Source organism: Lepisosteus platostomus, chromosome 15 (assembly GCF_059453375.1).
Source record: "Lepisosteus platostomus isolate fLepPlt1 chromosome 15, fLepPlt1.hap1, whole genome shotgun sequence".
NCBI classification, from domain to species: Eukaryota; Metazoa; Chordata; class Actinopteri; order Semionotiformes; family Lepisosteidae; genus Lepisosteus; species Lepisosteus platostomus.
Window position 1 is genome coordinate 12639639 of NC_142625.1, and position 27560 is coordinate 12667198.

The 27560-nt window shown below is 42.1% G+C and overlaps 1 protein-coding gene across 4 annotated transcripts in view; it reads left to right on the top strand.

Annotated features, from left to right (window-relative positions):
* Positions 1-27101, top strand: part of cbfa2t2 (CBFA2/RUNX1 partner transcriptional co-repressor 2) — a 45154-nt gene extending 18053 nt beyond the window's left edge. For all 4 annotated transcript variants that reach the window (XM_088607766.1, XM_088607770.1, XM_088607768.1 and 1 more), the window contains exons 2-11: positions 11802-11945; positions 13572-13813; positions 14240-14329; positions 15800-15981; positions 16793-17046; positions 18745-18830; positions 21303-21495; positions 22464-22526; positions 23726-23916; positions 24821-27101. In XM_088607766.1, the coding sequence (XP_088463892.1) occupies positions 11802-11945; positions 13572-13813; positions 14240-14329; positions 15800-15981; positions 16793-17046; positions 18745-18830; positions 21303-21495; positions 22464-22526; positions 23726-23916; positions 24821-25108 (1733 nt within the window). In that variant the 3' untranslated portion in view covers positions 25109-27101. The remainder of the gene's footprint in view (positions 1-11801; positions 11946-13571; positions 13814-14239; positions 14330-15799; positions 15982-16792; positions 17047-18744; positions 18831-21302; positions 21496-22463; positions 22527-23725; positions 23917-24820) is intronic.
* Positions 27102-27560: the final 459 nt, after the last annotated feature.

Genomic DNA, 27560 nt, shown 5'->3' on the forward strand with positions numbered 1-27560 from the left:
AAAATAGGTTTCCAAGAATAAAACTGAAAAAAGTACCATGATGCTTCTCTTAAATTTTACTTTTAAAATGAAGTATGAACATGAGATGTGAACCGATATCATCATCTTTGATAAAGTTTGCTGCTGTGACATACAAATACAACACTGTACAAATTCCAAAATTCCTGATAAGGAGTTTGTGCTAAAACAATTCTGCCATGGAATGTTAACATTTGACAATGTTTTTTTTTTTTAAGTTTGTGGGAAGCTCAGCTGTCTATAGAACAGGTTAACGAACTTGCCAAAGCTAATAGTTACCTATACTGCCTATACTGTAATATCCTAAGTTCTTTTTTTTCCAATAAGTGATTTTTAGATGGATGCACCATTAATTACTTTGACACTTATAATGACAAAGTTAGCCATAGATAATGAAGCCAAAAGTACAACTTCAGAAGCTGAATAACAACATTGTAAAGAGTTTTGAAATTCCTCTATGTCTGCTAAGATTGTTGGTACAGTGTTTCAACTGAGAGCAATTTATGAAAGGAAAATCTAAAATTTCCAGTCCCCTTTCCTCATCTCTCCCAAATCTTCCTTAGCAAGAAAGAGTAAAATTAAAGGAAAGAGAGACAGACACATGAAAAGAAAAGAGCATTGCAAAATACTAATTATACTTAACAGCCTCTAGGAATGATTTACTGTTTTTCTCACAGGCTGTTTAAGTATTCCAGCAAATGTTGACCGTAGGTATAGTGAGCAGCACATTTTAGCTGGGTTGGATTTCTTATCCAGCCATTAGAGTAGAGAGATGTTTAAAACACACAGGCTTGGGCACAGGATAAGTGCATTAGCACATTTCTGAAATGTAAGTTAGACAGCATGTATGACCCTTATGTTGTTTTAGTGTCTGAACTGCAATCCATGTTAGGTAGTGTAGCTTGCCTGCATTCTGAGGGAATCGTCTCGGTAATCTAAAGAGGTGAAAGTAAAAAATGTAAAATAGTACTGCTGTGTTACTTGTAACCTTGCTTATCATTAATTTTGTACGTCTGTTACATAATATTAATCCACTCATATTGCCTTTGTCTAATGGTGTTGGATTAAAACTGTCACCTAAACAGCACTATGTGTTTCAATCCTTTGATTTTACTTTTTTTTTCATGATTAAAGAGCAGCGTAAGAATAAAAAGAGATTGGAATGAAATTGGCACGTCTCTTGTTTAACATTTTCAATTAGTGATGTGAAATCATGCTGCTGTTTAAGTTTCTGTGCAAGGTGGAGGAAACAATAAACCATTTTTGTAGACTTTGCTTGTTTGCAGAATTGGTCTAGACCCATTTCTTTCCAAGCAAGAGAGAATCCGGCTCTTGGCTGGAACTTCTGTAACGTTCCTAATGTGCATGAAAGAAATCCATCAATTAGCTGTGAGAGGTGAAGAGGGTCTTGAGAGTCTGTAACAAAGCTCTGAGCAGTTAATATAATGACTGGATAATATAATGCTTCCCAAAGCAGCCATCAGGAAAGGGGCTGTATGGAGCCCATTTATGTTGTCTGTGTGTTAATGACCTTAACGATGTCACCCTCCCTGCCAGGCTCTCTCGTTACTGCTTGCCCTCCTCGCTTTCTTGTTTTATGCTTCCCTTATAGAAAAATCACCAGGTTAAGATTACTGCACCCCCCTTCCCTCAGAATTTCAATCATCTTCTCCTCTTCACTCCTTAAGAACTTTCTACCTTCTACCTTCATGGCTCTCATCCTGAATTGTACCTGTGCTTGGGCAGCACAACGTGCAAAGTTTTACCAAACTATTCCAGAGACTGCATTATAGTTTATTGGCATCTCAGACACCTGGCTGGTCAGATTCCCTGTGACTATGAGGACTGCATGAAAACTAAACTCCACAAAGGGCTTTTGAGTTTGGAATCGGCCAGAACAGAAGAGAGGTATGCATGCACACACACGATTCTGTTTCTGCAGCCAAACCTGCAATGCGTGTAGACTCCCTGGTCATGAGCGGTCTTGAACAGAGTGTAATATTTACGAGTCTGGCATGCCACATACACTTTTCCTGAGCTATAGATCGTTGAAGATCTCTGGCCAAACTCTTTTTCCTCTTTGTCGGTAATTCATTTTCCATTTGGGTGCATATATTACAGGTAATTTTGTTTTTTGCAATTTTAGTATTTCACTTCCTTTTAAAACATTTTTGGTAGAATATGTTTTCAAGACTAAGAGGCTTAATAGTTAGGAATTGGTAGTCGTCACATAAGGCCAGTTAGAAAACCTCTTAAATACAGACTTGTAGCTTAAGAAATGGCTACAAAAGGGAGAAAAAAATGCCATTTTATAAGAAGGTACCTTATTTATCTTGGGAATAGGCCCAATTTAGTCTGTTCAGGCCCTAGGCTAAGCTAATCAACTGAGCCAAGATAAATGCACACTGTATTTGAAGGTCTAATAGTTTGAGCTGATGAAACAAAGTCAAAACAACTGTGTTTTTTTTTTGCTGTCTGTCTGGACAGCTCCTACACCATCTAATTTATTCTCCCCGTTGACACACGTTCTGCCTGAACAGCACACTGGGGTGGTTTGTTCTGTTGGTCATGAACCGAAACATTGCATTATTGCTTTGGCCTGTATTCAGTGGTGCATAGATTTCTTGGGGGTTACTTATACTAGGGAGCAAGAGAGGAGTGGCTCCCTTAAGTAATCACTGAGCCTGGCTCTCCTTGATGGTGCTTTTCAGACCACACGTGGAAGCAGACTTAAGATGACTGTGAACCTGGACCATATTATAGAATTACTGCACACCAAAAATATTTTTACAGAAATATTTTCTAACAGGTCCTTGCTATGGGTTCTCAGTGTGTGCAGGGGTAGTTTATAAATGGATTAACTGAAAGTGTTTCTTTCCATGATGGAATTCTGGTGGTGAACAACCTCCAGATAAAACCATTCAACATCCACAAAGGCAATGACAGAGTCAACCAAATGGACTTGGGAATAAAATATGAAACATGAACCAGAGGACACAGGTGGAAACTACCTGATACGAGAGACAGACTTCCCATTCTGACTAGTGGGACACACACTAGTGTGTGTAAAGACTATTGCTTTACCCAAAGGGTTGTAGGAGCATGAAGCAAGCTATGCAGCCATGTTGTTAAAGCCAATACTCTGGCTTTTTAAAGAAACAGATGGATACAATCCTTCCATCAATGAGATACTAACTAGTAAACGGGGTAAATGGGCAGAATGGCCTCCTCTTGCTTCTAACCATTTTTGTGTTGTTATGCTATGCTCAGGTAAAACTGGGGGAGTTTTAAACTCCAGCTGGGGAGACCAGTGGGGCCTTTATTGTTTACCTCATCCAGTCATTGCTGGAGGAACTTCTAACACAGAGAAATCAGACAGCCTATGGGATAGTTGTAAGCTGTCATTGGAACAATGTTTGCTGGCCAAATAAGAACTAATTTTGCACAAGGTCAGCGCCAGACTCTGTAGAGCTGTTTAATGTAAAACTAAAGGTGTCTGAAGGCTTTTGTTTGATTCCCTTTGTTTAGAATGAGCCTCCCAGTCATAGAAAAAACATTGTTTGCTGCAGTGAATAAATCTATTATCCTGTACAGAGAGCCATGAATAATCAGCCCAAACGAGGGTGCTGTTCAAAAGCAGTTTATTTGTACTGTGCGCACAAGACACCTTTTCTTTTTGACTGACACCTCTTGTAAATGTTTGAAAGGTTAATTTCCTTTGCTCTATTTATCTAAATAAGGCATTCTGCTGTAGCTGCAAAGACAAGGAAGGGGCTCTCTTTTGTCAGAAAATGGGAAAACATGCATTTTTTCATAAGCTGAGTGACTAGGTCTGGCGTGGGGGTGGTGGACTCAAACCTGTTGCTATGCTGTAATGAAAAAGAGTGGTTTTGCCGGGAGTGGGGGTGGGGCAGTGCAGTCTGGGAACAGATGTGTGCTACATTGTCATCGCGTGTGGACAGGCAGGGACCAGGTGCAGTCATTGTTTCCGCCAGAGTCCGTTCTCTCTGCCTCATTGTGAGTCTCGTGGCTTCTGGACTGCCCCCCTCTTCCACCCTTCCCCCTCCCCTCTCCTCTCTTTCTCCCGCAAACACATTGTCTCTCCCCTGGATAAGAATCTGAAGCCTTCTGTCCCCTTTTCTCTGTCACAGGTGACTGTTGGAGGCCCCAGCTGGCTGGCTCTTGCCCGATTAGATCCATATGGTAGAGAGGACAGACAGAGTGGGGGCTGGGGTGTATCGGCAGCACTGCAATTAAAGAGCTGATAGCTTAACCCTTTCGCCTCTTTGGTCATGGACCATAATATTCCACTGTTGTTTTTGTTTTCTTTTGGATTTATCATATTATCATATTATTTCCTTCCTTCCAGACACTAACGAGGCTACAAACTGTTGAGGCATAACTATAGGACTGTTCTTTCTTTTGCTTTTGCTAGTATTTTGTGCTGCTATTTCTTTGGAATTATAGGTAATGCACATCCTGACCAAGGGAAATGTTTAGAAACATGAGGTCTTTTCAGTGGTGGCAATTTAGAAAGGGGTCTACCGTTTCAGGTTAACTCAGCAGTTAAGAGACTTTTAGAATGAAAATGAAATCAGGTTTCAACAAGCCACTTTAAAGTGAAAAGGATATTCATGAGAAAGCAATACATTTGAAAATCAGTTACTTTGGAATCTGGGAAAAAGCTTGTTTTTTTAGCCATATTCTGATATTCAAAACACATTGAGCGTTATTCATTCTTGAAAGTCATGGGGTGGACTTGGAGAGGTCTTTAGTTTATGAAGTCAAGCAACAGACTTGGCAGGAGATCTCCTCTGCACTCATGCAAGAGACAAGAGAAGACTCTGGGTCTCTGTTACCTGTTCAGCAGTCTGAGAAAGCAAAGCTGTGTTGAAGTGTCCCTCGTACTTCACCTTTGGAGCGTATTACTGCAGTATAGGAGGAGGTGACAAAGCTGACAGGAGACAAAATTCTTGACTTACTGCCAAGCAGATCTGAGGTAGTATCGATCTAAAACTGCAGATAAAGATGACTCATTTTTTGGCATACTCTCTTTTTGCTTTGTTTTCTATTTTTCCTACATTTATTTCTACAAATTCTTAATGTTTTACATACGTCTGAGTTGTCCCTACAGCATAAACAGTCATTCAAGGCATAATTTGATTTTGATTGGCTTTCCATTGCAAAACAAATGCACGCTACATTGGATAAGCACAGAATGTTTAGCCCTTTATAACACCCAGATATCTCACAAAACATTTAATCAAAATCCTTTTACAGGGTAAGGCTCATGTAAGTTAAATCTATATCACCCTTAACGTTCTTTCAAACAAAGGAACATTGCTAATATCCACAAGGTCAGAGCTGCTGAGCTGAATCATAATGAGCAAACCTGAAGAAGGCTCCACGGCTGAAACGTGTTCTTTCTTCTCTTTTCAGCATGGAATAAACCTATTACTTGTTCCTTTGCAGACTATGCATGCTGATGCAGCTACCCACCTGAATCATAGTGATATGAGGTTTTGGGTTAGTATGTGAAGGCTCAATCCACACTAGAGAACTACAGAATTCAGCACAGACCACTGCATTGTACCATTCATTTCTAAATGGTCTTAAACTGTGTCAGCAGAAGCTAAAATCTCTTGATACAGAATTTAACCACCGGTTCACAGTACTGGACCAGGGTGGCATTATGACAATATGAGACATAATATTGTCTTCCTTTTTGCTGGTATCACTTTTATATAAGCTGTTTTTTAATTCCAAAACTAATTTCTTCTCTTTCACTGAGGTGCAAATACTTGTTTCCCTGACTAGGAGGGGGTTAAGTTGTGGCACAGTATCTCACAATGTTGAAAGCCACAGTCCAGTCTAAGGTGTTCTGTTTTGAAATGCAGTGTCAATGCTGTGGGGCCTGGTCAGCAGCACCAGTGTTAGAGGAGCTGAAACTCTCCAGTCTGTTTGTTCCACAGATATCTTGCTAGGTTATTTCTCAAGTGATACATTCATACTAGTACTTCTTTCACTGTAAATGTAAATAAAACTGATACGTAATTATGAGTTCTTTTTAGAAGACTTATTTATTCAAAGCAAAATACAGAGACTAGGGAGTTTTGCACCAAAGCCAGCAATCATTGGAAGCAGAAAGAGGCTCAGTAGGTGATTCTGGGTGACGCAGGATAAGCCGGTGGCACGTTCAGGGTTTGAACCTCTGCAGCCAGTCTCTCACATTAATACCTCCTCCACAGTGGTTCAGCTCTTTCGGTGAGAGACGCTTCCGCCATGTGTGGAATAATGACACAGCTCCTTGTTTTTTCGTGGGTTTCCGAGGTGAAAACTGTTTAGTTACCCAGGTTATTTTGGTTCACGGCTACTTTTCCTTGCCTCTTGCCTGTCCTTCTCCATCTGGCTTTTTGCATTTTACCTGTGTCTCTCCAGCTGTGGGTTTGCATGCTTGTTAGACAAAGAGATTGGAAGCACCTGGATCTCTGCAGATTTTCCCCAGAGGCTGCCTGTGTTAAACACAAACAGGACTTGAGAAAATACTCCTCTAGATGTACTGTACATACAATACGTGGGAATCTGGTTTCCACACAAAGTATGTGAATAAACTGCGTCAGTTTTGGTCACTATGTTACAAAAAATCGTATTGCTGCTCGATTACAGAAATGAGCAACCAGATACATTACTTCACTCAAAGAAGTGTTCTACCCTGATGGGCTAAAAGACTGAATCTTTTTAGTATTGAATAGAAGAGACCTGGTTCAAATATTTCAAATCTTCAGGAAGGCTTTGACAAACACAGTCCAATGTACTTATTCAGATTTCACAATGAAACAAGAACCAGAGGACACAAGTAGAAACTGTGAGAAAGCATATTTAAAACTGAACACAGGAGACACTTCTTTACACCAAGGATTGTGGGAGTATGGAATCCTATATTCTGTCTTCTGTCAAAGAAACAGCTAGATTTTTATAACCCTCCTTATGTTCATTTTGAGTTAATAGGAGATTAAGTCAGATAAAGATAAAATTAGGAGATCGTTTGCAATAAAATTGGAAAAAATAAGATTTACACTTCTGTCCTAAATAAATGAAGAATTTGCTAAATTGTACATCCACCACCTCTTGGTATATTATCTAAATCTGAAATATATATCCAATTGGATTTGTCCCACTCTGGAACAAATACTGACTAGTACAGACTCCAGAAGTTTATGGCGTATTTCTATCCAAAGTATTGGTATTAAATATTTTATACATGTATTGACAAGTTCTACATTTTGTTTTTCATTTCTTATTTGTATGTGGAAGCAGTAGTTCCACACTGTAAAGTGGAAAGAAAAAAAACAATGTTTCAGCTTTGAAGCTTCTTCAGGTGTGTGGAAAGAGTAATAATAATAATAATAACCCTAGATTAAGGATAATGTCTTTTGGCATCAAGACTCCCAGACCTCTGTGAAAAGATGTGGATTGAGAGCCCCGGACCTCTGTGAAAGGACACGGACTGAAAGGTCCGTGTGACAATGAACATGGGACGAGAAATGGGGATCTATCAGATCTGCTTTGGCCTCCTTACCCTCGCTGTGGCCTGCTTTCTCCCACATCTCTCCACATCTGAAGGTTCTACAGCCAAAACCTTGATTTTCTTTTTTGCCTACTTTTCAGCGTAGAATTAGCATCTGTTTGTCCCTTTGTTGATTGCACAATGTTGCAGCTCCTCACTGGCGTATTTGTAAATGTATGTTCCATCATTTAGTTTGCTGAAACTGATATTTAGACTGTTTAAACATCTGAGGCACCCCATTACTTTTTGAGTCTGTTGTAAGCTAAGTTCACTGAGTCTGCTTATTGAGATAACTGGAAACATATGAAGGCTCTTCCTTTGGTAACGCCAGATGGAAGGAGTTTAATGGTCCACCTGTTTTTTTTTTTTGGTGATACAAAATATAGCAAAAATGTTACTTTCTCCAGTAACATACAGGTATCTGTCTTCAATTACCCTATTCTATGAGGGGGAAATTACGGGTGATATTGATGTACTCTGAGGTCTTTGACTTCCACAGAAAGCTACCTTTCCTGTTCTTAGAGCTGGTAGGACTCTTAATGTCCCCTTTATCAAATTTATGGCACACTAAATATTCCCAAATGCTGAAACTGTTTGCTGAGGGTGGAGGAGGTAAGCTTTGGATAAGTAGAAATAAAGCTGTGATCTCATTTTTAAACAATAGAAATCTATCCTCCTGCAATTATCATGGTGTGCTGTGTTTATCAATTGGCCAATCTGGCCAGTAGTGTGCATTGCATTGTGAATGCTCTATTCTGTTTGTTTTTGCTTCTAAGAGAGCAGGTTTTCTCCTTTTCAATTGAAAACAGGTGGCACAGACTAGCTAGTCAAATAGACTACTCTGGATCAATATTTATCCAAGGTGGCCCCACAGTAAGATCCTTCTCACTCAGCTGACAGCAGGTTGCGTGGTCTGTCTCCTCTCTCTAAATATTGTAAGTGGGCATTTGTGTTTCCATGTCCTGGTTTGTGTAGGTCTTTCACGCTCAGTGGGCTCTGGATCAGCGCAGCACAACGCACAGGGAATCTTCTGGCAGATGCTCATTTTGTTTTCCCCTTCCTGTTTTCCATTGAAGACACTACAGTGTTAATACGGCTTATTAGCCAGAGACTGAACTGTTCTATTGTGGAATAAAGGGATGCATATATGGAGTGTTTGTCATCACTTACTGACCCAGGATTTTTAAATTAGTTCCTAGTTTTGCCCAGACATTTTCAGTTCTATGAATGCAAGTGGTCATGGATCGCAGCTCTGCAGATAAAACAGATTTGTAGCCAGCAGAAGGCAATTTTCTAAGGTGACAAACGTTGATTTCACTAGCTAGGAGAGAAAATGTTGTGTCATTTAATGGGTCTTTTGGACCAAGTGTTCTGTAGAACTCTGTACAGCAGTTGGAGCGTCGCTGTGGAAGCACAAAGACCAGACTTCCTGCTGCTGCTCCCCAGCCCTGTCGAGATGGAAAGCAGGTGGAGTGATCAGAGGAAAGCCTCTGGCTGCAGTGCAGACGGCTCTGCATTACCACAGAAAAGGGCCGGAGCCAGGAATTGCAAACGAGCTGAGGCGCAGATGGAAGACCCGGAAAGCTGTCAGAATGTACCTCATGTGACAGCGGAGCGCAGCAGTGCGAGCGCGAGAGTTCAGCTTGTCCAGGGCTCCTCGCTGCCTCGTGTGCGCGGTGCAGAACCGGGCAGCCCCCTCCCAGGGAGAGAAGGGCCAAGACAGCCTGAGGTGAAGCGGCAGCCATTCTCTGCTGAGCCGGAACTAATGCAGACCCCCTGTGGCTGAACACAGGGTCAAGGTGACTTTGTGGTCGGATACTGTTCCTGCCTAACTGGCCTTAGAAGTACAAGTTTTTCTTGTTTGTGCTTGTTTAACACATTCTGCTACAGCACACTGTGTGAATGTGGCAGCTGCAAATGAACGGGTAGAGGCTGACTTCACAGAAAAAGGCAAGATGTGTTCTTCAGCAAGAACTTCACTTACCTCTTAGCTTAGCTTCACTTAGGTCTGACATGTATATGTTAACTTCCTGGTAATGATGAATATTTTAATATCTGTTATTTGAATTAATTAATTTAATCTATAAACACAAGGGTTATTTTAGGCTGCTTTTTTTGTTCTCAGCAGAGTACCAGACAGGTGTTCAGAACTTGTATAAAGAGGATATGCTGTTCTCTTCTGAAAGATAAACTGGCAATCAGTTTTTGTTCTCTGTTTTTGCAGAAAATGGCCACCTTGTCTTTGGAGAAATACATTTGTTTTTGGTAGAAGGTGACTGGATTTCATTGTGGCCATGGTAATCATGTGTCTTTTAAAGCATAGTGTTTTCTGCTCCTTGCCACAGCTTTGAGTTGAAGAATTTTAAAGTTTGTAAGTGAAAGTCTTGGTAGGTAGAGGAAATCCTTCAGCACACTCTTTAAGGAATAGAGATGTAGATCTAATTTGCAGCAGGTTTTACAAGCAGGTAACAAATACAGTTCATTGCTACAGGGTTCAGTGGGACAGCACATTATACAGAAGTTGATATTTACTTATTGGAAGCTGAATTCTCCAGTTAGACTTCTGGCCTTGCAGAATTCCCAGCTGCCTGTGGGGAGTGAGGTTATGAAACAGGAAATACCTGTGAGCAACCATGTTTGAAAACAGGTGGCACAGAGCTCTCTTTTACATGGAGCTACACATGTAAAAGATTGTGGGGAACCTTATTAAGCTTAGGATAACACAAGGAGGTCCTTTGTGAAACTGGGCAGTAAGGTGTTACAGGGAATACAACCTGAGACCGCATGATCTGTTTAATTGCAGAATTACTCAGACTGGTCTTTGGGAGGAGGATATATCTGGGGAGAAGAACTGTCTCGATGAAAAGCATTTGATTAGGATCTGCAAAAAAAAACCTGCAAAAGGGTGAAGACTTCCTTTTGCTTCTTGTTTTTCATCCCATTTCGTCGTGGTGATGAATCTAAAATTTAGAGTCTTGCAGCTGTTCTTCAGCTCAAAGTGTCAGTCACCTCAGCCAGGCATTGATACCCCTCCCCTCCTGTGCCATGCAGCTAAGCTGAAGATCATGCTTTTACTTTATAACTTGGGAGGTTTTTTCACTATGTATCTAATTATTAAGTGTACCGAGCGCATAATATGAGTGTCCTACGCCTCACCTAGGTGGGGGCTGCACTTCAACAGTGAATGATGTGGGTCCCCTCCTATATGTAAAGCACTCTGAGATCCTTTGAGAAGAAAAGTCCTACATGGATGCAAATTATTATTCTAATAACTGGCCAGGTGTTTCTTTTCTATATATTACAGCACTGTGACCAGCTGGCATTGCTCTAGATAGGAGACACCAGTCTTCAGGAGCTTTCAGTTTCTCATGGGCAATAAAAGACTAATCCTGTTAAAGTTTTTTTTGTTTTCCTTTCCAGCATTTGGTGTTCATGTCTGAGCCAGTGTGTTCTGGGAGTACATATTAAACCCTCAATAGTTCTGAGGTCCTGTTGGTAACCGTGAAATACAGAAATCTTCCTCCCTAATTCTCAATAGCAGAACATTATTCTCATCACAATGAGCTTTTTCATTAGCACTTCACCAATAAATCGCATTGCAGCTCAAGGGCTGGATGACATCTGGCTAATTCAGAGAACAAGCTTCGTTTAAAAAACAGAGGTTTTGTTCATATTTTTTTAGGGAATTATATTCTGGAAATCTCAGAGAATCAGTCACTTATATGAATGTCACACAGATTTCTTGTGGCTGAGCCCTGTGTGAGTCCTGTCCTCAAGAGGATTTCTGACTAAGTCTTTTTCAGGATTTAGGCCCAATTATCCATCTTAATGTGATTTAAAGTCCCCTGTTTTTCCTGAAGCTACTATTGTACTCAGATAGTACTCAGGTGTTACTGTGTTTTATCTTTAGTCAGAGTAAAAGTGCGTTTGCCTTCCTGACAAAGGTGTCTGTATATGAAAGTGTTTCCAGCATCTAGTGTATGGCCAAGAGGCCAGTCTTAGTATTGAACTTTGTGTTAATGACCAAACTTAAATTTTCCATTACTTCAAACCTCTTTTTTTTTAAAGACATGAACCTCTCTGAGGTACTGATTCTAACTAACTGGCTGGTGCTGTTTTAGTTGTGGACCTGAAGTTGACAGCACCCCGTGTTCTGGTTGCTGTAGTTTCCTGTCCACAGACAGTTTTTTAAAGGTCCCTTTCATCCTCTTTTCAGACAGTGGAGAGAAGAAGCCCCCTGCCATGCCCGGCTCCCCTGTGGAGGTCAAGATTCACTCTAGGTCCGCTCCCTCTGCCATGCCACCCCTGCCACCGGTCAACCCCAGCGGGCCCCGGCCAGCCTCCTTCTCCTCCACCACACGTGAGTCGTCTGTTATCAGCCTGCAGTTCCCTCCTGTTTGTAATGCCAGTGGTTATAACTGTATAGAGCTGCTGTTTTGTTTTATCTAAGGCCTTTGAGTACTTTTCTGCTTCAGCTGAGGTCATTTAGGTTTACCCTCCTGAAACCCCGTGAATGAGCACAGAGGCACATTCTTCAGCACTGACACATCTGTCGGAAGAAATGTTTTCTAAATGCCCCTGGTAACATTGGGAAAACACTCAGATCCTCACAAAGTGAATATGGAGCATGGAAAATCCTCCTTTTTCGATCAGGTCATATTTATCCTGGAAGGTAAATTTATCTATGATGGACAATACACATTGTTTTGAAGGCAAGTTCCCATTTCTACATAGCAGGTGTACTGTGTAAGACGAGGAACAATTCACAAGGTGGAGGGTTTCTGTTACATTACAGCAGTCTGGTGATGAATATTCCCCAAACTGAACTTGTAAGTGTAGTTATTGCTATACCTATATATACCTATATACAAGCAGCCATATCACCCTGCAACTCACAACTGGCAACCCACTGAAGCTAAGCAGGTGTGAGCCTGGTCAGTACCTGGATGGGAGACCTCCTGGGAAAAACTAAGGTTGCTGCTGGAAGAGGTGTTAGTGGGGCCAGCAGGGGGCGCTCACCCTGTGGTCCATGTGGGTCCTAATGCCCCAGTATAGTGATGGGGACACTATACTGTAAACAGGCGCCGTCCTTCGGATGAGACGTAAAACCGAGGTCCTGACTCTCTGTGGTCATTAAAAATCCCAGGGCTCTTCTCGAAAAGAGTAGGGGTGTACCCCGGTGTCCTGGCCAAATTTCCAATTGGCCCTTACTAATCATGGCCTCCTAATAATCCCCCTCTATGAATTGGCTACATTACTCTGCTCTCCTCCCCACTGATAGCTGATGTGTGGTGAGCGTTCTGGCGCACTATGGCTGCCGTCGCATCATCCAGGTGGATGCTGCACATTGGTGGTGGTGGAGGGGAGTCCCCATTACCTGTAAAGCGCTTTGAGTGGAGTGTCCAGAAAAGCGCTATATAAGTGTAAGCAATTATTAATTATTAATTATTATAATTATATATATATTCCAGGACCAAAGTTTAAGAAAGTCTTCTCATGGACAGTATGAAATGAAATGGTGTCTTCTTTAAAAATTAAAAGTGACCCCAAATTTTGTTTTATTATTATTGTCAGTTAATATTAGTTGGTCCTGAGTTCAGTTAAAGCTTGGGGCACCTCCTAGGTGGAGTTTGCATGTTCCACCTGTGGCCACGTGGGTTTTCTCTGGGTGTTCTGGCCTCCTCTCTCTCACCATAGTCACACTGTCTAGGATAATTTGGCATTTGGCATGTATTTGACATTGTTCCCCATCTGTGTGCACTGTGATGCGCATCCCATCCAGCTGCATCCTGCCTTGTGCCCATTATCTGCCAGGTTAGGCTCTGGCTCACTGATCCTGTATTGAAATAAGCTGTTATTGAAAATGGGTCAATGAGAGTCAGTGGGAGATCCTCTCAAGTACTGACATGCAAAAGAGTGTAAATGTGTCCTCGCTGGACACTCCCAGGCCTTCCATGTCATGCGCCTTTCTACCCATGTTTGCTAGTGACCAATGGGATCAGCCACTCTCCGCCCACTCTGAACGGTGTGCCCTCCCCGCCTCAGCGCTTCAGCAACGGGCCCTCGTCCTCCTCTTCCTCCTCTCTGGCCAATCAGCAGCTCCCAGCCACGTGTGGAGCCCGGCAGCTCAGCAAGCTGAAACGCTTCTTGACCACGCTGCAGCAGTTTGGTAACGACATCTCCCCCGAAATCGGAGAAAGTGTCCGCAGCCTGGTGCTTGCTCTGGTGGTGAGTGTGGCCGCTGTTCAGACTGTAATGAGGAAGCATGTATATATCCGGTGCCTTTGTTATTAGACTTCGATTCAGGAAAATACTTTAGAAATTTAAAAGTACAATTTAACGCAGAAAGTTTCATAATTTACAAAAGGGAACATGAGAGTTTATGTAGTGGGTGAAACAATACAATATAATCCAACACGAACACAGTACAGGATTTGTGTCTGTGGACAACAGCAGTGCAGTAGCCCGTAATGGCACAGTCAGAATTCATTTGAGGCTGGAGTACATCTGTTTTCTTATTGTTCTCATGATGTAATTTTTAGTCATGGGGGGGTCTGCAAAGTTTCTCATTCATCATATGGGTTGTAAATTAAGGTGGTCAGGTGGTGTTTAATTTTTAACCATTTTGTTGCCTGTGGGATAATTCCTCTGCAGAATTCCACGGTCACAATTGAAGAATTCCACTCCAGGCTCCAAGAGGCGACAAACTTCCCCCTGCGGCCGTTCGTGATTCCTTTTTTAAAGGTACCTCCTCGATCACTTGGGGAACCTCTTACATCATATCCAAAGCCCCAAAACTTCCTGTCCCTGTGTGACTCACAGGGCTGTGTGGCACTTCTGAATTTAGCAAGTGTGCCCTGCAGGATTAAGCATTTGTCAGTTTATAATAAGCTTGTTGAAAGTTAAATTGTGTGGAAAATTCTTCTTTAAAGGTGAACCAGATTTTTATGGGGTATCAGTTTCACTGTTCCTGCTATTTTTTCTCCAAATGCAATACACTGTGCCTCACCTGTATGTTGTAAAGCATTTATTTCATTAAAGGCCTATTACACCGAGTTCAACAATAGCAATAATAATGATTTTTCACTTGCAACAACCCATCTTATAAAATATGTCTCATTGCAATAATAGTTCTGGATCCCAAATATGGATGTGGTCTTAACAATAGCTAAACATTTTAGGGATGACATAGGAATGACCTTGAATTTGTGAGATGCTTCTGTGATTTAAAATTTCAAAGATGTTTACTCTGTATAGCCGATGAAGGGGTAAACTGAAGAACAAGAACATTCTTTCTGAGGCTTTATACCACTGTTTGCATCATGAAAATCCCCCTGTCTTTCAATTTACTTAGATAACAAATATTTTTTGCAGTCATGAAAGGCCTCTTCATGTCAGAGGTGTGTTCTGAAGCTTTTTTTTAAAAAATCAGTAATTAAAAAGTAATTTTCAAACAAAAAGATATAGTTATAATCCACTTGGTCAAGGAGCGAACAAAGGCAGAGGTCAAAAGATACTCTTCACCTCTTTCTGTCCATTATTTATTCTGAGTCTGAAGCAAGGTTTTCCCTCAGCGGTTCGGTTGGAGTGCTCGGAAGTGTGAAACATGACTATAAAACATTTTTTTTCCTTTTATAAGCTCAGAGCACCATATGGGCTCCATATCGCATTAATGCAGGCATTCAGCTCTGAGGGCGCCTTAAATCTTGTTTCCGCCTGCGGAAGACGGCTAAATGACAGACAACATATGCGCGGAGGCCTAAACCGGAGTATGAGGAAGTGGGTGTAATTATGCACACCAGGGCCTGGTTCTCATTACCCCAGGAGGGCCCGTATCCACGTGCCTGGCCCTGCTGTACATCAAAATTCTGGACAAAACCATCTATATGTCATATAATGAATTGAAGGTTTTTTTCCTTTTCCATGTGCTTTCAAACTTTTTGTTCAGGGAAGACATAGAAAATACAATTGACTTTTTCTTTGACCTTTACACCTTCTTTCCAATGTTTCCATCTCCAAGATCAAAAGATGAAATTAGAAATGATTCAAGACCCTGGCAGCACATCAATTTGTCGTGTTGTTCATGTGATTGAAGCTGCGGTATCCTCAATGCAGTGCCATTTACTGGTGCCTCGAGGAAGACAGCTCGCATGTTTTCCTCACCGTCACTCTCCTGCTCTTCAGCGCGTCACCTGCTGTGTTTGCCCCCCGCAGGCTAACCTGCCCTTGCTGCAGAGGGAGCTCTTGCATTGTGCTCGTGCCGCCAAGCAGACGCCAGCCCAGTACCTCTCCCAGCACGAGCACCTCCTGCTGAGCACAACCCTGGCGTCGCCGCCCGACTCCTCCGAGCTGCTGCTGGAGACCAGCGAGAGCGGCAAGAGGCACAGCCCTGACAGGTGAGCCTGCAGCACGCCTTCCCTCACTCCACGCTCCGCATCTCAGCTGCTGCTTGTCAGACTCCCACAGTGCTTAGAGAAGTGTTTCTGTGAGTCACGTCCTTTTTATTACTTTCCTAAGTAATCCAAACTCATTGCGCTTAGTAATACAGATGTTTTGTGAGGCTGTTGTTGGTCAGTGTGACCTACTGGCTTTCTCGGCTTGTCTGATGCTTGATTCAACCTCCAACGTAAGAAATTAGCTAAATATTGAAGAGTGAGCAATAGCCAGCAAGCTGTTTCTAAAGCTTGTCACGCATATAGCAAACATTTGACCCTCTCAGGTCAACAGACTGGATATCTGAACCATAGTTAGCAGGCTGTTCTATATAGAGGAGACCTGATTCAAGTATTTAAAATCCTCAGAATCCATTAACATTGACAGAGTTAACCCACTGGACTTCCTCAAAACCAATAACGACACACAGACCAAAGGATTAAAGTTGAAAATAAGGAATTGCTGCTTTATGCAGTGGCGGTGGGGTCTGGAAAAGGTCGACTCTGTTATGTAGCAGTTAGGGCTCTGGAATCCTGTTCAGAGGCCTGTGGGTTCAAATCCTTTGTGGCTTCAGACACGGCAAACAAAGGATTGTGGGACTATAAAACAAGCAGGCTGTGTTTTTGAAGCCAATAACTTAATTTCTTTCCAGAAGTGACTTTTTCAGATTTATGCTAGCAACCCAATGAGCTTGGATCGCTAGGAATGGCCTCCCCTTTTCTGTCATTTTTTCAGCTCTTATACATGTATGTGCACGTGTGTTTGCTCTGACAGGGGCAAGGAGAACGGCTTTCATGAGCGAGCCCCCGCCCCCCTGGAGCCTCCAGCCAAACGCATCTGCACAATCAGCCCCGCCCCTCGCCACAGCCCCTCCCTGCCGCTGCCCCTCCCTCTCAACGGACAGCTGCACCCCACCCCTCCGCCCCTGCAACACTATGCTCTGGAGGACATTGCCGTGCCACATCTATACCGCGAGCCACAGCGCCTCCTGGAGCTCAGGGACCTGAAGGACAGGCCCCGCCACCTGGGTAAGAGCTCGGCATAACTTTCAAGAAGGATCTAGTGTGGTGTAAGCTGTCCACTTCAGCAGTTCTGTTTTTTCACTGTAAGACACATGCGACCTGTAGTAACAAACTCTTCAATATGAAATCCGGTGCCAAAGAATCTAGTTGGTTAGAAACACGGAAAACAAACATTCTAGATTTTTTTTTGCCAGATTAGTTATTTTGCCAAGCAGAGGTATTTTGCTCAACTTGTGCCCTCTAGTGTTTCAACAGAACATCTGAAGTTCTCTTAGGTTTATCCTTAAATCTTTCTGTGAACACAAACGGCCTCAGGAGTTATTTTGGAAAGGGCTGTGGTAAAATCGCAAATTACAGGCCGTTCGCGTTCTGAAAGTGCCAGAGAAGATTATTCAAGAGCTGTGGAGATTATTAAACTGTGGAGAAGCACATGCCCATAATGTCAGTTGGACATTTGTTCAACTTTATAATCAAAACCACTTTCCTGTGGCAGAGTTGCATGTTTGCAAGCTCAAAGCTATGATGAACGCGAGGGATCTGCTCTTGCTCCGGGTGTTGTTTTTTATGCGAGGCTTCTTTTGCTGTGGGGTGTCAGATCCAGTTATGAGCCCGGGCTGTTTAGAAGTGGCTCACATAGCTCAGCCGGAATGGCTCCCTGAATGCTCCGGGCCTCTGAGGGCTCTTTCAAAGTTGGAAGGGAATGTTGACAGCTGAGTTCCAGATGTTCATCGTCCAGCACGCTCTGCACTGCCGTCAGTGTCTGCTTTTCATCAGGCGCGCTGTTCTCAGAGCTGCGCCGTGTGTGGGGGCTCCTGATTGAGATGCGTTACGCCGTGAGGGGCATTCCACAGCACACTGCCACCAGTGTGGCAGGGCAACACTGCCAGGGTTTGTTCTCGAAGGCTGGGATCCAGATTTACAGTTCTACTAAGTGGTTTAGTTTAGAGCTGTTCCAAATAAAAAAAATATGCACATAGGCAGTAAAAATAACAATCAGTACTGCTTTTCAAAATGAAATCAAACCAGGAAGCCCAATTTCAGAATGAAAATATGCATTTATATACAGTATATACACACGTATATCAAAACAATTGCAAAGAAGGTGTTTGTTTTGTCTATTTCGGTAGCCTCAGTAAAGTGCAGTCATGTCAACACTGTGCTCTGGTTTAAGGAATAAAATCCTAAAAGAGTATATTCCATGCCTGACTGCTCGACACTAATGAGCCCCCACCGGGGTGTAGCCAGTCTGTAGCTGGCAACTGCTTGTACTGTTTTTAGACTTGAGGAAAAAGATAAAAGAAAAACCTTGTATAAGCTCAGGTTTTTAAAAAAGTATTTAATTATTTCAGTTTGTCTTTTTATAGTAATTCAGACAGCAATATGTATGTGTACATATTACAATTATACAGCAATCTTTAGATATTTAGTTCACACAACTGAAACATAGAACCTTCTTTAAGGGAAAAAAATAAATTTAGGCAAATTTTGCTTCTAATGCCCCCACACCTCCGACATTATCAATTAGACTGCTTGTAACCAATTCTGGCCACAGTTTTAGTTAATTATTTATGATTGAATTGAGTTTGTATTCGTGATAAAAGGGCAAGACAAAGCCGTTTTTTTTTGTGTTGCATTGATTTCAGTAACAACCAGCCTCTGAAGGGAACTATTTTGTCTGATTATTTTTTCTGTATTTGCTGTCAGGCGCCAATGGGGGCTACCGTGAGGAGCCAGTGGACCACAGGCTAACGGACAGGGAGTGGGCAGACGAGTGGCGCCACTTGGATCATGTAAGACCTGAACTGTTGAACTGTTGACCCAGGGCAAGACGGACCATGCAGCACAACACATAACTAAAACTCTTAATGAACATTGTTTTTGTTGTAAAGACAGTTTTCAATATTCCCACATCTTTCCTGCTTGGTGTATTTGTTTTCAGTGTGCACCTTGAAAGACGAAAAAGTTAATGCCATAAGACACGCATGGGATTTCTGTGTATGGCGCAATGGTGCGTGTTTAGGTTTAGTGGTCTATTCTTCATAAATGTCAGAGGTTTAAAACTGCAGTATTAGCTGTCAGCAGAAGGAAGATTAGCCCTTTAAAAAAGACAGAATAGGACATTCAGTGACTTCAAATGTGCCCTCTTCATTTTCAGATTGATCTGGCCTCATCTAATGCTGCATAATTCATAGCCAGATGGAATGAAAATATTAGCTGTCTTTGGCACTGTACAGTTCATCTCAAGGCTCAGCAGCTCTAGTACAGAGGAGCCTGCTTAGATCACAGCACTGTTTTAATAGGCCTTCAGAAAACACCCACTGGGATCTCTCTGTTAAAAGGCATTGGTTCTGCCTTTGTTATACTTCTGACAAAAGCAGTCATTTGGGGTTAAATTAATCAATGTTTATGTTAATATAAGTGAATTGTAAATACACCTGAGGTGCAAGTATTCTGTTCAAATGCTGATCAACTTCTTTCATATTATGGAAGTATTTTTAATTGTTATTTTTATTTTAACCCCAACCCCACAAGGCAGGAAACACAGAAGAAATTCTAGAACAAAACAGACCAGGTAGACATCTTCCAGAGATAACACAATGTGTATTACATTATTCTCAGTACAGTACTTAGTCAAAAAGCAAAGGAGAAAGGAAAAAAAAAGAGGAGAAAAGTATATTTGGACAAGGAACACAAGACATCACATCATTTGTGCTGCTTTATCAAAAGCAGTGACCCAAGGCACCAACCAATGTACTGATGGACTGAGTGCAATGAGACGTGGACCTGTAAAGATCATGTAAAGATCCTAACTAAACACAAGAAAAAGAAATAGCAGGTTCTAACCAAGTCCTCAGGATAGTATTCTTCACTGCATTTTGTTTGTCCATTGATACTTTTGCTCTTGTTTCAGGTAAAACAAAATAGAAGGCATTCAGTTTCACAATTCTTTAACACAGTGGTTCTCTCAAACTTTTTCGACCAAGACCCACCCCTGATCAAACCAAAGCATCCAAGTACCACCTACAAGTCATCTTCTCATAGGAACCCCAGAAAATCTCAATGACAAACATGAGCGTGAGCACGCACTCACACACACATATAATATAAACAGCCCTGAGCACTTAGATCATTTGGATCGTACCGCCTTGAGCCGTTTTCCAACACTTGCTAACACTAGCAGTCTGTGTCAGGTTCAGCAGCAGAGCTAGTGTCAGTGGCCAATAGGGTTACCATACATCCTGATTTGACCAGACGTCCTCTATTTTGATCCTTATATCCCCGTCCGGGGGGAATTTTCAAATATCCAGAAATGTCTGGGATTTTGACTGCTTTATTAACACCATGAAGAATTATAAACAAAAGTTTTAAAGACAGTAGATGAGTAGGTTAGAAATAGAGCGAGATAATTTATTAACTTCTCTAGTTCGCTTCGCGACCTACGTCCTCGTTTAGTTTTCATCCTGTGCATGTATTATTATGTCATGAAAGAGTGAAATCGGGTGCCAATATCAGTGTCTTACTCAGTCTGCGCAGTGCAGAAGCATTCCCTCAAAAGGCTCCCTCTTTTGTTTCTTGTTTTCCTACCATCAAACACAATACCAAAGCAAAAGTGTAAATTCACAGCAGAACTAAAAATAAATATCCGTGTTTTTGAAGTGGCAGAAAAGACTGGGAAGCTGAATGTTTGGTGTGTAAGCCTGGTACTTTTGTCTCCGTGGCAAATAAAGGTGTACTTGACTTGCAAGCTTATTTTGACAAACACAAAAGGGCAATTCGAGGAGAGAGTTCGTCAACCAAATTAAGAGATTATTTTGTAAAATCTGGCGGCAAAACAGAGGATGCTGTTATTGCAGCAGAGGGGACTTATGCATTTCACACAGTTAAATATCATCACAATTATTTTACGAATGAACATACAAAAACGTTGGATATTTTGAAAACCCTCTCCATCCTGACCCCCTAGCAATAGGAAAGTTGTTCTGGGTGCCCTCTTTTTTTGATGTTCAAATATGGTAACCCTACTGGCCGATGTATCTCAGCTCTTTTGTCTGATATGCCCATTATTTCTGTCCCCTGTTTTCAGTCCCCTAGTCACTAGTCCCCTAGTCCTGCACTGAATTTCCTTTTTATGACTTTCAGTCCCTTGTCATGCATAATACAAAGCCAGGGAAATCCCCTGCAATCTTGCTAGTGCTTTCATTTCTAATATTAGACCCTTGTCTCTGTGTGTGACCCCTGCTCTCCATGTGTGTGCCGCACAGGTGCTGAACTGCATCGTTGACATGGTGGAGAAGACGCGGCGCTCCATCTCAGTGCTGCGCCGCTGCCAGGAGTCTGACCGCGAGGAGCTGAACTACTGGAGGAGGCGCTCCAGCGAGCATGAGGAGGCCAGGAAGAGTGGGCAGCCCTTCTCCAAAGCTCACAGCCCCCGTGCTGGGGAGGGCCTAAACAGCGGTGAGTGCTCCAGACCTCAGCAGTTGCCCCAGAAAGAGAGTGTGTGGGGCTCTCGCACAGAGCTTCTCACGGATTGAAAAAGTATTTTGCCACAGTCACAAGAGTGCTGCTTTAATTATATACAGTTAAACCGCTTCAGGAAACTGCAGGTAATTTTCCATTTTCCAGTCATTTTCCATTTTGAACAACTAACGCTGGCAGGAGTAATTTATTCTTTTGGAGTGTCTGTCTGCTGAGAGAAATGGATTCTGCCTCAAAGTCTGTGATTTTGCATGTGTGGAAAAGGCTTATAAATGTCAAAACTATTTTTAATTCACTAACAGCTCAAAAATAAAGGCTGTTAAGATGAAGCATTCGATAGGTGAAAGGCCTGTGAATTAAATGACCTGGAGTAACTTTCCTATGTTGAGCACCTGAGCTAATCACATGTGCGATTTAACATACAGTCTTGTTTGCCTTTGGTCCTTAAAATCGGTACTAAAATCCAAGCATTGACAAATAAAAAAAGGTTTTGCCTTAAGTATTAATATCCCATTGGTATTTGACGTTTATAAGTCAGATATTTGTTTTAAAAGGCTGCCCTCTGCTGGACTTCACATATATGTAGAAAATAAAATCTGCCCACTTCAGTTTTGCATAAAGAACTGCAAACAACATTAAAGCCTGTTAAATGATACTGTATGTGTTCTAAAAGGACTTTACTTTAAAAAATCCAGGAGGTTTCTGACATTGTGGAGTGTTTTAATAGTGGCCGACCTTAACTGTTGTGTCCCTCTGTGAGCTGTATAACAACAGGCAACAGTGTACAGGATTCAATTACAGACAGAAGTCTTGTTTGTCATGTAAGAACTCTGTGCAGAAGCCTCTAAATTCAAAGTCACCTTTACCCAGAAATCCTCCTCTTTTAATTTTGATTTTGTTATGGATTGATTTTGTTGTGTTTTAAAACCGATCTTACCTGTCCACAGAACCTCAGCGTGACTTCACATCCCGACCAGGTTACGTAGCGGATGAGATCTGGAGAAAGGCTGGTAAGAACATTAAGCTGTCGGAGACGTGCATGTAGACCCATTGTAGGTACATACAGGATCAGATGTTAATTAATATATTGCTATTTTTTTTAATGTTCACTTTGCTACATCTCCTCTTTCTCTGGCATAATTTCACTCCTGAAAATGTGTAGCATTTGAAAATGTCATTTACCAGGCAAATAAAGCACCCCAGCACATTTCACTTCTGAAAAGACTAGGCAAAGCTAAGTGCGGAGAACCATAACAGAGAAACAATAACACTGGGCATGAGAAGCCCCAGTGGACAAGCCTGTTTTGCATGCTAAATGACAATGTAATCCGACAAAAACCGCAAATTCAGCCTTGTGTATTGGGAAGCACCTGAGATTGTGGCTGGTGAAGCTTACAGGCCCTCGGTTAAGTGGACTCTGAGCAACTCAATAACAATATTCTAGCAGCTGCCTGAGTGGGACGGCTGGTAAAGGCACTTGCCCAAACACCCTGGAGCCTGTAGGTTTGAGTCTGGTTCATGTCACTAGCTGACTGCAACTGCAACAGCCAAATGTCCCACTTGGGGAATCCTGTTCACAACTGCTGGTAGGTGAATGGTTGGCTCTCAGTGATACCAGAGCCCCTGCGGCCTCTCAGGTGCTTGCAGACGTGCTGTGTGTCAGTGAGGGACACACTTCTCCTCCAGGCAGTACCGATCATCAGACAGAGGGCCCGTGTTACCTGTGATATGTTAAAAGACAAGAGGATCAAGTAAGCACATCAGAGATGTAAAAAAATGTAATTGACTATTCCAAATTGGGGGGTTGAAACAATAATAAAACAACATCAAACTAGAGGGCCCTTTCCCCCCTTCGTTTTTTCCATCAAGATAAAAGTCTGATCAAACTGAGCAGTATGCAGTCTTTACATTAATAGAACCTCTTGAATATCCAATAGACTAGAAACTGCCTTGAGTGACACCCATTTTAGTCAATTTTAATTAGACCATCTTCTCTGCAACACATCATGCTTCAGTATTGACTGAAGCAATCCATTATTGTGACTTGGTTGCTCAAGTATACTTATCAGTGTTGCCAAATCAGTAATGGGCTCTGGCACTTCCTTCTGTACTGGGTTCAATGCGTTTTACAGCTCTGTGTTATTTAAGGCAAGAGCTAGGAAACAACAGAAAAAGGGAGGGGATGTGTTGATTCCTGTGACCCTTGCAGAGGAGGCAGTTAATGAGGTGAAGCGGCAGGCGATGGATGAGGTGCAGAAGGCAGTGGCGGAGGCTGAGCAGAAGGCCTTCGAGATGATCACAGCAGAGCGAGCCAAGATGGAGAAGACACTTGCTGATGCCAAGCGACAGGCCACTGAAGACGTCATCCAGGTCGTCAATAAGCAGGAAGACTCAAGTGAGGTAAAGAGCGATAAAAACACTTGAAAGCTGATTAAAGAAACTGCACTGAAATTTTACATACTCTACATTGGAGAAGGGACCAAGGTCAGGCCTAAAATCCTAGAGTATGCAAAACATTGCTTGTCAACAGGAACTGAGCACAAATTCAAATTCAGATTTGATCATTATGCTCCAAATTGCCTATGTCCAGGATAGAAACAGATCCAAGTGAAAACGTTTTTTTATCGGTGATTGGCAACACGCCTGTTTTGTGATTAGAACTGTCTGTAAAGTATGGATCAGGATGTTTTGGAAGGGATGTGCTTTTAAAGCCACTGGTGAAATTAGCCAATTATTGGTCTGTTGGCTTTTGTGAACCCACATGGCTAAGTGATTATCTGCTGGGCTAGGGGTGCCCCTCTCAGTATACTCTAAGCAGCATTCATTTCAGTGGTATATTATTCAATGTGGTGTGCAACTGCCGCTGTTTCCCTTTAAGCATGTATCTCTTAGAAAAAAGAAACAAATTATTAATGTGTGAATTGCACATTAAGATCTGCTCGTGCTTCAGATACTTTCAGTTATGGTTCAGTGATAAGGTGTTATTCACAGTCTGATTGCAGCACGTGTGGCAGTTATCACAGTTTGTGCAAGATAGTACTGATGACCTCAGTTCAGTTATGCAACAGGGCACAGTAGGACTGACAACTAGCAGATACTGGGACTGTGCAGTCTGAGGTTTAGGAGCCCCTTCAACAGGCAGAGTTTCTGGCAGATGGAAAGGAAAGGAGGCAGCCAGTAGAGCAGAGCAGCTGTCTGCACTGTAATCTTCCGTTTCGGCGGCATAGCTCTAGGATTAGTCCTGCTGCTGCAGAGACCCTGGGGAGGAAATCTGTGATGAATTCTGCTAACCTTGCTCTTCCAGAGCTGCTGGAACTGCGGGCGCAAGGCCAGCGAGACCTGCAGTGGGTGCAACGCTGCCCGCTACTGCGGCTCCTTCTGCCAACACAAAGACTGGGAGAGGCACCACCTGATCTGCAGCCCCGGACTTCAGGCACAGCCCAAACCCCTCTCTGCTGCAGCCACCAGGGGCGCTGGCAAAACCGCGGAGGGCGCCGGCGTGCCCAGCCCTGCCCCCGAGAAGGTGTCGAGCATCACTTCAAGGTCCTCGACACCGGCCTCCGTTTCTGGCGGAGAAACCAACGGACACTAAAGCCATCTGAGGACGGCATTCTGCTAAGCCATTAACAATGGGATGTCCGTTAAAAACTCCAGAGAGGACGGCCTGTTCAGCTCCCGCGTTTTCCGTCCTCTTTGATAAAAGACATCTTTCTGAATTTGCTCGGGTGTGATTCACAACATATCTCACTTTGGACTGAAAAAATATTCCTAAGGTATATAGGTATACATTTTTTGAAGGGTTTCAGGAAATGGAAGGAAACAAAGCAGGCACTGGTCTGTCTTGGCCCAAGCTTTGGTATTATTGTCTTTAAGACAAAATGGACAATCTTCCTTGGACCTTGGATGGACCTTTGGCATGTGTTTGCTCTAGGTGTGATCTGGATCCTAAATAACCGGTGGACTTAAAAAGGCACCATAAGAGATACAGGATTTCCTTATTTAATCATGGTTTCTTTTTTCTCCTTTGTTTTTAATACAATTTTCTGATATTTATTACTGTAATTTGAATTGGACTTTGGTCATATCCTAGCTCACAGTGCTGAGAATGCAATCAATTCATTCAAAAGCATATGTATTGTATACCCAGAGAAGGAAAATAAGCTTGGTGGGTGGTCTGATGATTTAGAAACCTTAAAGAATTAACTTCAATAGATCATATCTTCTCATTTTCCAGTCCCAGCTTGAAAATGGTCTTTTTGAACACCAGTTCTGGTACTTGTTGGACATAGTGGCAAAACTGTATATTAATATTTGTTCTTGATTCATTTCCTGTTTGGATTTTGCTTTCAGGGACTTCAGGATTGAGGTTTCAATTCTTAATATCTGTGCTTGTGTGACCCTTTTACTGAGCAATATAAAATGGCAGATCTGGGTGCATCTGATAATTTGTAAATGCCAAAGGTTTTTGTTGATGAACACGTTTGAGTGTGTTTCTCCCTTTAGTGCAGGGGAGCTCAACTTCAGTCTTGGAGGGCTACAATCCAACACGTTTTAAAGTTGTTTTTTCTTAAGTCAGCAGCACCTGAAGAACTGGAAAAGGCTAACAAACTTCCCCAGTTAGGTCAATATTTAGTTGCAATACAAGTTTCAAGTTCAAGTTCACATTTATTTGTTATTACAGCCATATAAAAGTATACAGTGGGACGAAATATCGTTCCTCCTGGTCCATGGTGCAAATACAGGCAGGACAGACAGGACACTGACATAAACATTGTAGACAGGATACACAAAGTGCAAATTACAAGGTAAATACATAATACAATACACACAACACACTGGAGGGATTTAAACCCTGTTTCTGGACAGTTTGCTGACACTGTGGCCCCCCAAGACTGGAGTCGAGCACTCCTGGTCTACAAATTGTTATATGAAACAGTTTAAATTCGAACTTTAAGATAACAAAACTTTCCAAATCTGAGAACTCAGAGCATTCTCCACACAGCAAGTGGGAGCACAGAAAAGCACATCCCATTCCGTATCTAGACCCCTACATGTTGGCTGTCCTGCCTTGCATGTCTTTGGAAGCTTTGAGCTGAAGTAATGTTTCACAACGGTTACAATAAACCTCTTTGTTACATTTCTGAAAAGATAAAAAACAAAGATATGAATGACTGAAAAACTAAAAAGTCTGGAAAAATGTCTTGCCAGCATGGTTAGAGGACAATTTCTTTGTTAAAGCTTTAAAGGAGGAATGCAGAACTCCAGTCCTGGAGACTAGCTGGCATCTGCCTGTTTTTTTTTATCCAATCTCTGTTCTGGAGGACCTAACTGACCTAATTACCAGCTTAATTGGACCAATTTAACACTTTTCAAAGGTCTGTGATTCATAGAAACATAAAATAAAAAAACCTGCTGGTTATTGGTCCTCAAGGCCTGAAGTTGTACACTTATGGCCTAAAGCTAGAAACTTGTTGATTTTCTTTCACTTTATTCTCTATGTTTCACAGTTCTATTAAAACCTCAGGATTATATTGTACATTGTTCTTTATATGTTTGTCATCATCAAATAAAATATAAAAAAGGGAGACTCCTTTGCTTTTTTATAAGCCTAGGATAAGAACCATATTATGTGTTTATTGTATTTATCAAAGCTTGTCCCATGAACTTGTCTCTCTCTCTCCTGGTTTTCATTCCCACAAAGCTCAGTAAGCCTAGGCCTACTTGAACCCTTAAATGGTGTATTTTCTAAATTACATCTAACAATTGTCTTCTCTCCTTGGTTTCAGGTATAACCACTTTAAGGTGCTGCTAAGTCAATATGTTCTCATTTTATTCAATAAACTGCTGTTTTCCTGCAGCTCTCTCTGTGGTTAGTTGCCGATTAATGATGCACAGTAACAGGTGGAAAGTACACTGTCCAACTCCAAACACACAACCCTTCTACATGTATTGTACCAAACCACGTTCATCCTCCAAAATTTAGGTGGACCAGCTGGTGGACTACAATCAGCAAATCACTTTGAGACCGAACAGGATTTTAAAGT